The sequence below is a fragment of the Pleuronectes platessa genome, chromosome 9 (genome assembly GCF_947347685.1).
Source record: "Pleuronectes platessa chromosome 9, fPlePla1.1, whole genome shotgun sequence".
NCBI lineage: Eukaryota > Metazoa > Chordata > Actinopteri > Pleuronectiformes > Pleuronectidae > Pleuronectes > Pleuronectes platessa.
The window spans coordinates 1,081,014-1,095,514 of NC_070634.1; the positions used below are offsets into that span (position 1 = coordinate 1,081,014).

Here is a 14,501-nt window from a genome sequence, read left to right on the forward strand (position 1 = left end):
ACCTGGAATTTTCTTTGGTAAAAAAAGGTACATACATTGAACATAACATAAAAACACATAAAGTACTACAAAAACACAATAAGTACTTCACATAAGAAAGAAATAACTATTCATATTACAAACAAAATATTACAAGCAATATACTGTAGTGTGTGTTAATGTAACACATAATTGAGGCGTGGGGGCGGGATAAGAGTCAAAGACAGGTGGGGGTCCCGGGCCTTATCGATTAGGCCAGTTGCAGCCGTGAAGAAGCTGGTCTTGTGGCGGGAGGTTTTGGTCCTGATGGCCCGCAGCCTCCTGCCGGAGGGAAGAACCTCAGAGTTTGTGACCCGGGTGGGAAGGATCAGCCACAATCTTGCCTGCACGCCTCAGGGTCCTAGAGGCAAACAGGTCCTGTAGAGATGGCAGATTGCAGCTGATCACCTTCTCAGCAGAACGGATGATGATGCAGCCTCCTTTTGTCGCTTACTGGGAGATGATGTTGCCCAGTAAGCGGAAAGACTCCGCAGTGATGACTGGGGCGTCTCTAAGGGTGATGGGGGTGGGTGGGGCTGGGTTCATTCTGAAGTCCACAACCATCTCCGCTGTTTTCAGAGCAACTTTTATTTATATATATATATATATATATATATATATATACACACACACAGTTAGGTCCATAAATATTTGGACATAGACACAATTTTCATTATTTTGGCTCTGTACACCACCACAATGGATTTGAAATGAAACAATCCAGATGCACGTTAAGTGCAGACTTTCAGCTTTAATTTGAGGGTGTTTACATCCAAATCAGGTGAACGAAGGTGGCGAAAAAACTAATTGTGTGTGGCTGTGTTTTCCAGGTATCATTATAATTACAGATGGAGTGACAAGTGTCCCTGATGTAGCAGTGTGCGAAACCTTGCTGAACCAGCTCAGAAGTGGAACCATTGCTTGCTCTTTTGTACAGGTTAATATGATCATGACAGCATCACAATGTTTGCAGTTATGCTATTTGTTAATGAGGTAGCTTAAATTTCCAAGTGCAATGCCAGAAATAGTGTTTTGTCGATGTGGCAACTCCTTGTTTAAAGACAGACAAATATTCTAGTTTAAATTGTAGTGGTGATGGTACAGGTATGACAGTAAAGAATTATAACTACCATGATCATAAATATGGTCTGCCTTCACACAAACACTATCTGAGTATGATGAAAATAACGCTAGAATTCCTAGCAATGTACTTAATCATTAACACTATTTTTATATGTAGGACTATGTGATGAAAATTATTCTGTAATCTTGATCCAGAATGGAGGAGACATAAAACAACTATTGCACTGAAAAGTTGGGCTGCTCTTCTTTTGACTGCATTTGTTCTGCTTCAGGTTGGTGGTGCATACTCCTATGACTGCAGCTTTGGATACATACCTAATGTAGAGCTGATGAAGTTCATCTCATTAGCTACCTTTGGCTCATACCTGCCCAGCTGCCCTGAAATTGACCTGACCAGCCAATATATGAATGCCTACCACAAGGCCTTCTTAACCTATTCCTTCCTCAAGACCCCAGAGTCAATGAATTCAGAGTACTACTGTGGTGAGACACATGGGTTTTTCCATTATCAAATCAATACATCACATCCTCACAGGATGCAACATCATTGATAGAAATATACTTTGGCCTACTAATCTGGTCATATAACAAGCCGTGGCACCAACATTTTCTGCGCCTCAGATTGCAATTAAAGGGAGATTTGGGCTAATGAAGTTTGAGCGTTTTGGGTGGACTCTAGATATGGCCAGACTTTGTAATATAAGTCACAGAGAAATGGTTCTCGTATCTCTGTAATATATAGCCCTTCTGGTGACATTGGTGGGAAAAGAATGATTGTATGGCCCCAAGTTAATAAGGCGTGGTAATGAGATGATTAACTTGTGGCCATGAGAAAACTAAATTATGGTAATGTCTTATTATTGCCTTAGCCACAAGATATGAATCTGTTCCTTACCCAATGAGCAAACTGAAGTGAAGTAGCATCTTTGATGTGAGGTGAAATGTTTCCATTAGGAGACTTTAAAAAAAACTTTATGGGCTCTGACTTTAAACTTTTTCCATCAGAGCGGCTCTATTTTTGTGTGTAAATGCGATTAAATATCCAGTGCACATGGAGCATGCCAGTGCGCACGTGGGGTTCTGGTGACAAGATGTGCCTTGTGCATCTGGGTCTAGGGATGGACTGAGATATACTGGGTGTGCTAGTGGCAGGGATTGTCTTAATTCATACAGTGCATCATGGGCAGCACTTTTTTTATATTGGGGTAACTTTTAGATTCAGTATCATGTCATGCAGCTGGGGAAGACTGGATGAACTGCCAACCTTCTGGTTAGAGTATGACAGCTCCACCACCTCGGCCACAGCACATATGTGCATCAAGTGAAATTAAATGTTCATGATCAATGTTAAATTACATATCTAAATGAAATGTAAATGTGGTCATAAAGGGACTCCTACTTTACTGAGGAATGTTCTCTCTTCTAGTTCCTGTCAGATTTATGTTTTAAGAAATTGTCTGTGTCTGTCTTGTAGGGTTCACTCATTCATTATCTTCATAAAAAAGCATAACATATTTTAATTGGTACTGATAATGACGATAACATATTATCTTGTATTATATTTTTCACTGTGTTGTAGTTTCTCAGCACAAACTGTTTAATGAGCATCTGGTGTCAGCCAGTGGTAACCCCGCCCTGGTCATGAGGAGGAAGAAGCACACAGAGAAGGAAGTCCATGCTCATTTAATCAGTGTAGTGTCTGTGCGACTGAGAGAGGGCTACACCATCAGAGAAATCAGCCTCACCAAAGGTAAATATCTTTATGTAGCAAAATCAAGATTAAGGAGAAAGTCCCAAGGACATATCGCTTAATCAGATGCAGCTTGGGAGCTCCCACTTCCAATGTTTATGCTCTTCATTGCAGTAAACAGTTATGGCTCAGTAATGCACCCATGATTAATCATCCTTTTTGCTGTATACCATACTTGATGGTTTTCCCTTTTTCCCCACATGGCAATAGAGCAAACAGAGATTCACATTTTCTGCCAGATTATTTTGTAACAGTGTTTTATCCTTCTTTACCATTAAACCTTGGATTTATTTTCTTATACTGGTTGCCTTTTTAGGGGGTTAGGGTTAGCTTTTCAATCAGTTTGTTACATATCTGTTGTGTATTTCAACACCACTACTTAAATTAATTCTTTGAGCTTTATCAGTATTTCGCACTGTAGCTTTGTCTGGGTCGGCAGTGTACATCTCTACGATGAATCAAGCAATTAAACAATAATTCACAGCAACAAACAGTCCACGCAAAGTCTATTATCTGTCATTGGTTACCAAAGCATTGGGTTTTTACCCATTATGTGTGCACACAATTTAAATTACCATTAAACACTGTCACACTACACCCAGGTTCAGGTTCATGCAGTAAAGTATTGTTCAGACATCTAGCTTCAGTATTAGCACTGGATATTCTGGATTTTTTATCAAATAGGTCCTCACATTATGCAAACAGAAATTACTACTCATAGCAGCTCTCCAAAGTCCAAAGCTCAGTCTGTTGCAAAGATACTGTGATGTCTAACCTTAGCAATGACCTGGTTGCCACTTGATTTTATCTTTCACTTGGCTTAGTTGTGTGTGGTGTTCATCAAAGAGTCTTCGTGCTTCCTTTTGTTGAAGTTATATTTTTGAACCAAGTAATCATTCTGCCCCACAGCAGTGAAAATTCCTTTGCCAGTATTTTGCTCCTAGATGCATTTCTTGAACTTTTAATCCTTGTTGAAAATGTGGCTCCTGACCTCCTGACTTGTTTAGGTGGAACTCAATTGGAGGTGAAACTGGTGCTGTTATGGAAACACAACATGCATATCGAGTACCTGGCAGCAGCTTCCTGGCCACTGGACCCAACCATGAGAACCACAAAGGTGGAGGTGACGATGGAGGGAAGCTATGACATTCTACATGACATCAGCTGCACCCAGAGGAAACCCATCACCAGCCCGTACCGGACCTCTGTCATCCGCCGCTTTTGGAACACACTGCAGAGGTACAACATCTGTCACTGGAAGAGGAAAGTATAATTTCCAGTCTATAAAAAGAACAAATGTAAAGTCTGCTCATTTTCTCCAATATATAGAACTTGAAATAATTATTACACATTATATAAATCTACTAACCACCTGTGCACTCGTGTTCTTTCAGCATCAACCAGACTGATCAGATGTTGGTGCACCTCCAGTCATTCAACTCAGTTCCTGAGAACTTCATGATTCCTGAAAGCACCAAAAATGGAGTTCCTCTGTTCTACATCCCCCCTGGCTCTACTACTCCGGTACTATGCAATAATAGGACCTATCCAGTCTGGTCAAAATGACCACAAATTAGACTAACTAATTGGTTTCGGTACAAAAGTAACTTGAGCTGTCGATTAGTTTTCGCAGCACTATAACAGATTACTGCTCAGTGGTCAAAGTGTTTCCCACAGAACTGTGTAACTGTCAAACATGCTTACGCAAAGTACATAGGCTGTCACCTGCTTACATGACATGATAAGACCTGAGGTAATGCCGCAATGGAAAAACAGGGAAAAATAGTCAGGAGCAAAGCCCGGAGACAAAAGGTTTGGGACCGTTTCATACTAAAAAGATGCAATCCATGTTGAGAAAAGGGCAAAGGTAAGGGTTTATTTATGTACATGGCTATTTTTATATGTTTTATTTGCTGCTAGTTCAGTGATTATTGGTCACGGAAATACAAGAAAGATAATGTTATCTGTGGAGTCTAGGCTCATATGATGCTTGTGTTGTTAGCCTTAAGCAGCTTTACAAACAGTACAGTTTGTGTTTTTGTTAAACCTTGCTGATTCAGTAGTAACCGAGTAGTATTAGTAAAGCAAGTTAAGAGAGTAAAGCAGTAGCTTGAGCGGGCATCGGTGTCTCTGAAGTGCTGACTTTGTCCAATATTATGGAGCAAAGGCCCTTTCGAGAGTATATGCAGTCATTTAAAGTACGACTAATGCGATTTGCATGGTTTCTAGGGCTACAGTGAACATAGGCAGAAATGACAGTATTTAGGGCGAGTTTCCTGTTAGAGGCAGGGCTCAGGTAGTGATAGTGGACAAAGGTACTACGATAAATAAACTCAATCCATTTAACTATAACCTGAGGCTGGGGGTCAGTAAAGAGGCATGCTCCTCTGTGCAGCCAACAAAAGTGCATCATGCATGCCTGGCTTGCTTTAACATATTCTTACAGAACCAGCACTTGCTGACTATAATTCTGGATTTATGGATGGCTACTTGGTGAGGGGGTAGGTCTATGCGGCTGTGGCTGAAGGGTAGAGTGGTCATCCTCCAACCTGAAGGTCGGCAGTTCGATCCCCAGTCTGACCCATCTGCATGCCGAAGTGTCCTTGGGCAAGATGCAGAACCCTGAATGGCCCCCCATAGAATAACAAAGTGCTGTGAATAGATGCACTGTATGAATGTGTGTGTGAATGTAAAACTGTACTGTAAAGCGCTTTGAGTGGTCATCAAGACTAGAAAAGCGCTATATAGATACAAAACCATTTACCATTTATTTTAATTACCTTCCCTACTTGACAAGGGGGGCTCGAATTTTAAACAGCTCACCTTTTAGATGTAGGCTGCCTCTGGAATACAACTGACATGATGAGATTTTTTGATTTCAGAAACCCAAATAAATGTTTTATTCATCTAAAAAGTGAAATTTGTGTTACTTGCGGCTACTTTGTGGTGATGAGGTTTGGCCTTTATCCTTGTAACCTCTCTACTCTATTTTCACACTTCCTGCAACGGACTTATCTCTTTTCACAGGTTCTGTCCCTGCAGCACAGTGGATCAAAAGACTCCCCTCAGTCCAAGTTTGCTTCCTACTGGAAACCCATCCTCTCCATGGATGCCAACTTCTGGCAGAGATGGCTCCATATGCATCGCATCACCATCATCCTTGAACATGACATGTGAGAAATAAGCCCTTTTTTCCCAGACATGACCTACGGGTTAAACTAGGAGAATTGGCTACAGTGTTTACCCATAATCTGCCATTCACACATGCACAACACAGCGGGAGGTTCTCTGCACAGACAACTGCATTAAATCCTCCGCATTATTCAGGCGAGAGGTGGAGCCGCCGGGGGCAGCAGGCGATGCTGGATACACTGTATTAACTCCGCTGCTGATGTAATGGATGTTGACACGTGACTCAGGACTTGGTTTTAGGTTCTTTATTCAATCAATCAATCAAATTTTATTTGTATAGCCCATATTCACAAATTACAATTTGTCTCATAAGGCTTTAACATGGTGTGACATCCTCTGTTCTTAACCCTCAGCAAGAGTAAGGAAAAACTACTAAATCCCTTTTAACAGGGTAAAAATACGTAGAAACCTCAGAGAGAGCCACATGTGAGGGATCCCTCTCCCAGGACGGACAGACATGCAATAGATGTCAAGTGTAGGAAAACATCATCAAGATTAAAGTTTTTAGCAGCATTGATGAGGGTTAACATTTTGAAGGGCAGCTTCAATACTATAAGTCAAGCAGTCCTGCTGCAATCATAGTCTACAGTGCCTTGCATAAGTATTCACCCCCCTTGGACTTTTTCCCATTATGTACTGTTATTAACTGGAATTCAAATAGACTTAAATAAACTTTTTCCCGTTTGATCAACAAAACATGCATAGTACTTTGGAGGTGCAAAATAAATTTTATTGTGACACAAACAATAATGAGAACAAAAAAGTTGACATCTGTTGGGTGCATAAGTATTCACCCCCCTGTGTCAATACTTGGTAGAACCCCCTTTCGCTGCAATTACAGCTGCAAGTCTTTAGGGTATGTCTCTACCAGCTTTGCACATCTAGAGATGGAAAGGTTTGTCCATTCTTCTTGGCAAAAAAGATGAAGCTCAGTCAGATTGGATGGAGACCGTCTGTGAACCGCAATCTTCAAGTCTTGCCATAGATTCTCTATTGGATTGAGGTCTGGGCTTTGACTGGGCCATTTTAAGACATTAACATTCTTTAATCCAAACCATTCCTTTGTAGCTCTGGCTGTATGTTTAGGGTCATTGTCCTGCTGGAAGATGAACCTCCGCCCCAGTCTCAAGTCTTTTGCAGACTGCATCAGATTTTCTTCAAGGATTTCCCTGTATTTGGCTCCATCCATCTTTCCCTCTATTCTGACCAGTTTCCCTGTACCTGCTGAAGAGAAGCATCCCCACAGCATCATGCTACCACCACCATGTTTCACTGTTGGGATGGTGTGCTCAGGGTGATGGGCAGTGTTGGGTTTTCGCCACACATAGCGTTTTGCATTGAGGCCAAAAAGTTCAATTTTGGTCTCATCTGACCAGAGCACCTTCTTCCACATGTTTGCTGTGTCTCCCACATGGCTTCTGGCAAACTCCAAACGGGATTTTTTATGGATCCCTTTCAACAATGGCTTTCTTCTTGCCACTCTTCCATAAAGGCCAGATTTGTGGAGTAGACGACTAATAGTTGTCCTGTGGACAGATTCTCCCACCTCAGCTGTGGATCTCTGCAACTCCTCCAGAGTAACCATGGGCCTCCTGGTTGCTTCTCTGATTAATTTTCTCCTTGTCCGACTCTTCAGTTTGGGTGGACGGCCTCCTCTTGGTAGGTTTGCGGTTGTGCCATATTCTTTCCATTTTCTTATGATGGATTTTATGGTGCTCAGAGAGATGTTCAAAGCTCTGGATATTTTTTTATAACCTAACCCTGCTTCATATTTCTCCACAACTTTATCCCTGACCTGTTTGGTGAGCTCCTTGGTCTTCATGATGCTGTTTGTTCAGTAATGATCTCCAACAAACTCTGAGTCCGTCACAGAACAGGTGTATTTATACTGAGATTAAATTGCAGACAGGTGGACCCTATTTACTAATTATGTGACTTGCAAATGTGACTTGTGAATGCAATTGGTCGCACCAGATCTTTGTTAGGGGTTTCACAGTAAAGGGGGTGAATACATATGCACTTAACACTTTTCAGATTTTTATTTGTAAATAATTGTGAAATCCATGTAATATTTCCCCCCACTTCCAAATGATGCACTATTTTGTGTTGGTCCATTACATAAACTCACGATGAAATCAATTTTAATCTGTGGTTATACCATGACAAAATGTAGAAAAGTCCAAAGGGGGTGAATACTTATGCAAGGCACTGTATGGTCAGCAGCCAGCAAGATCATGATCCTTCAAGATCGGATCCACTATAGTCCACAGTCATTGTCCGCTGCCGCTTATTAGGATCCATCATCAGCCGCCGACTCGGTCCTGGTCCACCACCATTAGCTGTTGCCAACGCGACAAAGGATCCGCCATTACCACTACGATCAGCCTGCACGATATTCACCTGCAGACACCTGCTGAAACCAACAATTTCGCTGTGAAAATCTTTTTCTCCGTTCAAAAATCCTTAGTGATACAAAACTGCACTGTATACTTTTCTTCCAGTATATAAAACACAGTATACACACCCTTACCAATTACATAAAAACTACACATAACAGTAACACATTGTTGGGCAAACAGTTATTAAATCAAAAAGGAAACCCACATACCTGCAGAAACCAACCTATTCGCTGTGAAGACGTTTTTTTCTGTTCAAAAATCTACAAAATACAATAAAGTTACATCATAGGCTGCTGAAATCCTTGGCGCGAAAACAAAATGGCGGCCGCATTACATAAAATACATCTCCGGAGATGTTATATTACAACATCGCCAAAACATATAAACATTCAAAACAACAGCGCAATATACTTATACAACATACGATTTACAACGGTCATTTCTTCAAGGAAAACTATAAAACAGCGCGGAGCTTTTCAACAGGTGACTTACCCTCAGTGATACAAAACTGCACTGAGGGAAGGAAGAGCCGACAGGAAGTAAGAACTTCGGGGAGCACAAAAGGTGTTGCACAGCAACATCACTTCTGCAGGTAGCGTTACCAAAATAAAATAACATAATAAAATTCACAAATACAAATTATAAATACAAATAAATACAGTACATTCTTAACTCTGTTACACTGAGATCATATGATCATGTTTACACCACCCCATCGGCTCCTATTTCCAAAAACTCTCGACATCTTCGTCTTCTACTTGTATGACATTATCTTTCTACCTGTTGTACTGATTCATGGTGTAAAGCTTGTTGTCTGCCATATTACATTAATCATTTGTTCTTCAAGGCCTGTCCCCAAGCACCTGCACACAGCTGGAAATAACGGACGTTACAGCACCATTCAGTGTCGAATCTCCCACTCTGCCCTCACATCACTGTTAAAGGACTGGAGCAGCTTTGTGCTTGTGGAGGGTTACTCATATGTTAAACTCATATACAGGTGAGACAGCAAAAACACCAGTATTAGTTTTGATCAATTTAAAATAAAAAATAAATCTGATGATGGTTGGTTTGTACCATGCTGGAGGTTCCTGTGTCCTCCCTTCCCACTCCTGCTGACCTGCTCTCACTTTAAGTAATAAACACATCACAAGTTATTAGGAGCCGATCAATTAATGAAGTTTACTTAGAGTTTGTTTGATTCGCTTCAGAGTTTATGAGGCTGCATTTAAACACAATGTGTGTGCTCAGTACAACATGATACGTGACACACCCATTCTGGACTCTGTGTTAAAGTGACCTGACGATCCGGATTCATGATCCGACACCATTGATTATTATATAAATTAAATATCGTAAGTTTGTCTTTTAATCATAACCATCACCAAAAAGACTGAACAAATCAACTATTTCATTTTTGGAACAGTGAACTTAGTGAAAAAATTAAAAAAATTAACAGTGAACGTGAACTAGTTAATTTCCGTCTGTATGAACTGAAACTTAAACTAGTTATTTTTAAATTGTAAATGTAAATTGGCACAACACTGCTATTGCTTTTCCAAACACCAGCATCTTCCGAGGGTATTGTCAATTCTACGAAGTAAACAACGTGCAGGTTGCTCGACCAGGTTACCAGTCTCCATGTTATCAGGACTTACTTCTTTGAATGGTCACATCGGTCGGGGAAACAGGCCATACTGTAGGCACCTTGGGTCTCATTTCTAAAACCCTAATTCAAAAAAAAATTATTTGTATCGCTCTGACAGACTAGTTGTTATAATGAAAACAATAAGTTAGTGATAATTATGGATATAAAGATGTTATTCATGATGGCAGCAACAAGTATTCATATAATAAAATCAATAATAATAATAATCGCAAAGGTGACTGTTAATGCTCGCCATTTACACACTTCTATGTAGATAGAAGTGTTTGTTGAATCTTACATGTTTGTACAAATTCACCAAAAAACAAAAAATGTAGTAGAAATTCAGGATGAGAATACGAGCATGTTCTTGCATGACGTCCACAGTCAACAGTAAGGCTAAGGTCAGGATATTTAGTAGATAACTTGTTTAACGGATCACAAGTCTAAGACCACATCATTTTTGTTCTTTGAAATAAGAAATTCAATAAAAATAATGTATTTACTGAAACAAAGTAACATTTAATGAATTGTCTCCACAGTTCATCTGACCATCCTCCCACGTCTTTCTACCTGGTCCGGCTGATCTCTAAGACACCTTGCATGGTGCTTCGTCTGGGCTTTCCAATTGGTACACCTGCCCATGTCCGAAACAAGGTACCTCCAGTGAATAAAGTGTTAAGAAAACTTGTACAGAGTAGGGCTGCTCGATTTATCGGAATTTAATCGTGATTACGATTATGGGGTCAAACGATCTCCAAACTACTATAATCTATAAACGATTATTTGGCCTTTTTTTCGAAAGAGACGCGCATGCGCAATTCAGTCCTTCCCCCAAAGCATTCAGCGGCCCAGCTGAATGGCACTCACTCTCAAGCAGCAGTAAAGTGAAGGAGTCGAGTTGTGTGTGTGGTGACCTGCGGTGAAAAAAACAGCGCGAGTGGAAAAGCAGGGAGGGCAGCAGCAGACCATGTAGCGGCTGCGCAGCGCACCGCTATTCTCAAGCGCGCTCCCGCCTGGCTGTTCAGACCGGTCAGACCGGACCCGCATTTCTCCGCGCCGGTCAGCCGGTCATAGAGTGTTAGGGTTGCCATCATTAAGGGTTTGAATAACCGGGCACCGATATCACTGTTTCACGGAGGAATAAGACACGCAGCCGTCCTCTGTGTTTACCGGAACCGGAAGTGATTAAAAAAATAAAGCATAGACTTCAGAATATGGGCACATATTAATAATCGTTTGAATAATCGTGATTTTGATATTGTCCCAAATAATCGTGATTATGATTTTTTCCATAATCAAGCACGCCTAGTAGTTACTGTATTGTGGGTTGCAATCTACACATGTGCTTCTCAGGCTTGATAATGTCACATTTACCAGACATATGTCATTAGTGTTTTAAATACCAGTGTAGAAAATAAAGCAGCAGACATGCATGTTGTGAGTTGGAAATTAAATAAGAATGAAAGCTTGTTGAAGAGTTAATAAGTGCACCTTGAGTACATTTTTTAAGCGTGAACCTTTAGACTCAACATCAGGTGCATTTAATGTAAATGCTTTTTTTAATGGGTTTCCATTTATAATTCAAAGAATGGTACGTCACTGTTCGTGTCTGTCATTAGATTGTCGATGAGCTTCGAGAACAGATCCTCAAACTTCGCTTTCCTCACCGTGTTCAAAACAAAGAGGCCAACCCCAAGACCAAAAGGAATCAATCTCCATCTAAATCTTCCATTCCTGCTTCCAAGCCTGTGCTGTCAGACAGACCATGTGTGGTAGTCTTGAACAAGCCCCTTGAGAAGCTTCTCATAAGGTCAGTGACTGTGGTTGGAATTCATAATACACATGAAATATGAACAAATAAAGGTCCTGTACAATACATTAAATATATTGTCAGTCAGAGTTTGTGCTCTTTCTCTTTCTCTCTTTTTCAGCTCATGTATTGTTAGAGTTCTTGAATTAAAAGTATTAGTTAAGAATGGCTGCAAGATGGAATGAGTACAGCTCAGACAAAAAGCCATGATAATGTATTCTCTGCATGAGGGAGGCTTGAATTGTTTATGCTTCGCAGGTATGAGAAGCTGCCGGTAGACTTTAAGACCCCCTTCATTTTAAACATGGAGAACTTCCAGCCTTCCAGCAGAGCTGTGCCACTAAGCATGGCAGCCAACCGAACAGCCTCCTCTAACCTGGCCTCCCTGTCCCGTTACTTCCTGCACCAGCGCTGGGTGTGGGCCGTGCAGAGCAGCCAAGGATCAGCTGTGGCAATGCAAGCTGTTGCTCACATCCTGTCGATGCTCTCTGAGTGAGTTCAAGCACTTTATTTTTCTCAGGAAGTGTTAATTTTGTGTGTCCATGAACTCCGGGGGATGTCCACAGAATTGGGTCAACAAACAGGAGGTTCTCCTCTTATATGCATTCACAACTACACATTTATCTCCAGAGTGTTCAGGTGAGGGACGATGCAGCAGGCAGATTCAGGATGTATCGTATTACAACCGCTGTGGTAGACCTCATGGTTTTTGTTTACAGCAAAAACCAGCAGTGTCGGCCCTCATCACCAGAAGCTTTCTAGACATCTTCATCGCAAAGTTATTTTTCTTCTTTTGTTTTTGTTTTAGTCGCATGATATAAAATGAACACACACACTTGCTCACAGTGAATCCTGCAGAGGATCGCTTGCTGTGGCTAAAAAAGTCAATATACACAAAAAATGTATTGTTAGCTGTATAATATATTGTATATACCTCTAACAGGGATGTTGAGTGGACCTCTTAGGGTAGAGAAAGGGTTTATTTTAGTTGACTAGTGTCTGAAAGCAGTATACAGTATGACATTTAAGATTACTATTGCAGTGCCTGTTTTAAACATGTTTGGCATGGGCCGTTTGCTCAGTCTGGCGTTGCTGGTTATAAAATACTTAAACATTGTAACTATTCATTGGTGAGTATATAATTACTTGGGCTGAACTTGGGCTGAACAAAAGTTTTGAAAATTTAAACAAATACACAAATAAACATAATACACATAAAATAAACAGGATTTATGGGGATGTGCTGTGTTCCTGCCTGTCTTGACAAAAAACCTGGTGGTTTCACTTTAAGTGCTTGTATGGGGGCTAAGTACTAGCCCCCGCTGCTACAGAGCACTGTTCCATTGCTTATTCAGAATTGATATTGTTTGGCACATAAAAGCCCAAATAAATACAGCTGTGTTGGTTTTATGTGAGCTAAGCAGCTTTTTATAATTTGTTGCCTAAAAAACTCTCCTAATCTCTGTGTAGCATCCGTATATCGGAAGGCTTCCACTTTGCTGCCAGTGGAGAGGGAATCGTAAACATGGTGATCGAACTGCCAATGAAGGTAGAGAACATTAGCAAATAAACTCTCTTTTAGGATACTAAATGTTGAAATTTTGCATCTGTTTCATTTGGATTGTTTTATATTCAGCATTCTCATATGTATGTTCTTCTCTAGGTGGTATTACTTGTTATTAGACTCTAATAAATCAAATTTCAATTTTCAGGGGATGTCAGGAGACATGAACAAAGAGAGTCACTCTTGTATTGTTCAGTACATCCTGTTTCCACCCCACTCTGCTTCAACAAAGGACAGGTAAGACAGGGAGTGATTATTTGCATAAAACACTTTAATTAAAAAAATTGGTCATCATGAACTGTGTCCGCATGCATTTATCTGCCTGATATGAGGATTGAATTGGACTTTGTATTTGTCAATTTAATGTTCCAGAACGGCTGTTATTTTTGGGACTTTTATCCTTAATCAGACACAGAAAATCTTAACTTATCGTTGCAGGGAAATTATTGATGCACAACACACAAAACTGCTATGAAATGTTATTGATAATAAATAAATATTGAGTTAATAGAAAAATTAACACATTTAAATGGATTCCCTGAGATAAATACAGAGGTCAATGGGGTGTCCCTCAGCCAATTTTGCACACAGTGTAAGTAATTATCTAGCAATATTGGAATATTACATCCCATTTCATTTAACTGACGCTTTTATCCAAAGTGACCTACAATAAGTGCATTCAACCATGAGGGTACAAACCCTGAACAACAACAATCAAGAAAGTACAAATTTCTTCAAGAAAGCCAAACTACTACAGCTAAGTGCCATATAAGTGCGACTAAATCTCTACCTTTTTTTAAATTCAAGGTATAGTCGGAAGAGATGTGTTTTTAGTTTGCGGCAGAAGATGTGTCGACTTTCTGCTGTCCTGATGTTGTAGCGGAGCACGTTACATCATTTAGGAGCCAAGACAGCAAACAGTTGTGATTTTGATGAGTGTTTAGCTAGCAGTGAAGGAGCAACAAGCCGATTGGCAGATGCAGAGTGGAGTTAACGACCTGGGATGTAAGGTTTGACCATGTCCTTGATGTAGACTG

At 40.5% G+C, this 14,501-nt stretch overlaps 1 protein-coding gene across 8 annotated transcripts in view; it reads left to right on the top strand.

Moving 5' to 3' along the window:
* Nucleotides 1-14,501, top strand: part of szt2 (SZT2 subunit of KICSTOR complex) — a 186,204-nt gene that overhangs the window by 32,157 nt on the left and 139,546 nt on the right. For 7 of the 8 annotated variants that reach the window (XM_053430322.1, XM_053430326.1, XM_053430325.1 and 4 more), the window contains exons 7-18: nucleotides 849-955; nucleotides 1,374-1,584; nucleotides 2,681-2,851; nucleotides 3,859-4,090; nucleotides 4,246-4,375; nucleotides 5,879-6,024; nucleotides 9,290-9,442; nucleotides 10,630-10,744; nucleotides 11,710-11,900; nucleotides 12,159-12,392; nucleotides 13,371-13,449; nucleotides 13,613-13,701. In XM_053430322.1, coding sequence (XP_053286297.1) covers nucleotides 849-955; nucleotides 1,374-1,584; nucleotides 2,681-2,851; nucleotides 3,859-4,090; nucleotides 4,246-4,375; nucleotides 5,879-6,024; nucleotides 9,290-9,442; nucleotides 10,630-10,744; nucleotides 11,710-11,900; nucleotides 12,159-12,392; nucleotides 13,371-13,449; nucleotides 13,613-13,701 — 1,858 coding nt within the window. Of the gene's footprint in view, nucleotides 1-848; nucleotides 956-1,373; nucleotides 1,585-2,680; nucleotides 2,852-3,858; nucleotides 4,091-4,245; nucleotides 4,376-4,600; nucleotides 4,664-5,878; nucleotides 6,025-9,289; nucleotides 9,443-10,629; nucleotides 10,745-11,709; nucleotides 11,901-12,158; nucleotides 12,393-13,370; nucleotides 13,450-13,612; nucleotides 13,702-14,501 lie in introns of those variants that run through there. The other variant, XM_053430329.1, reaches the window with a different exon arrangement.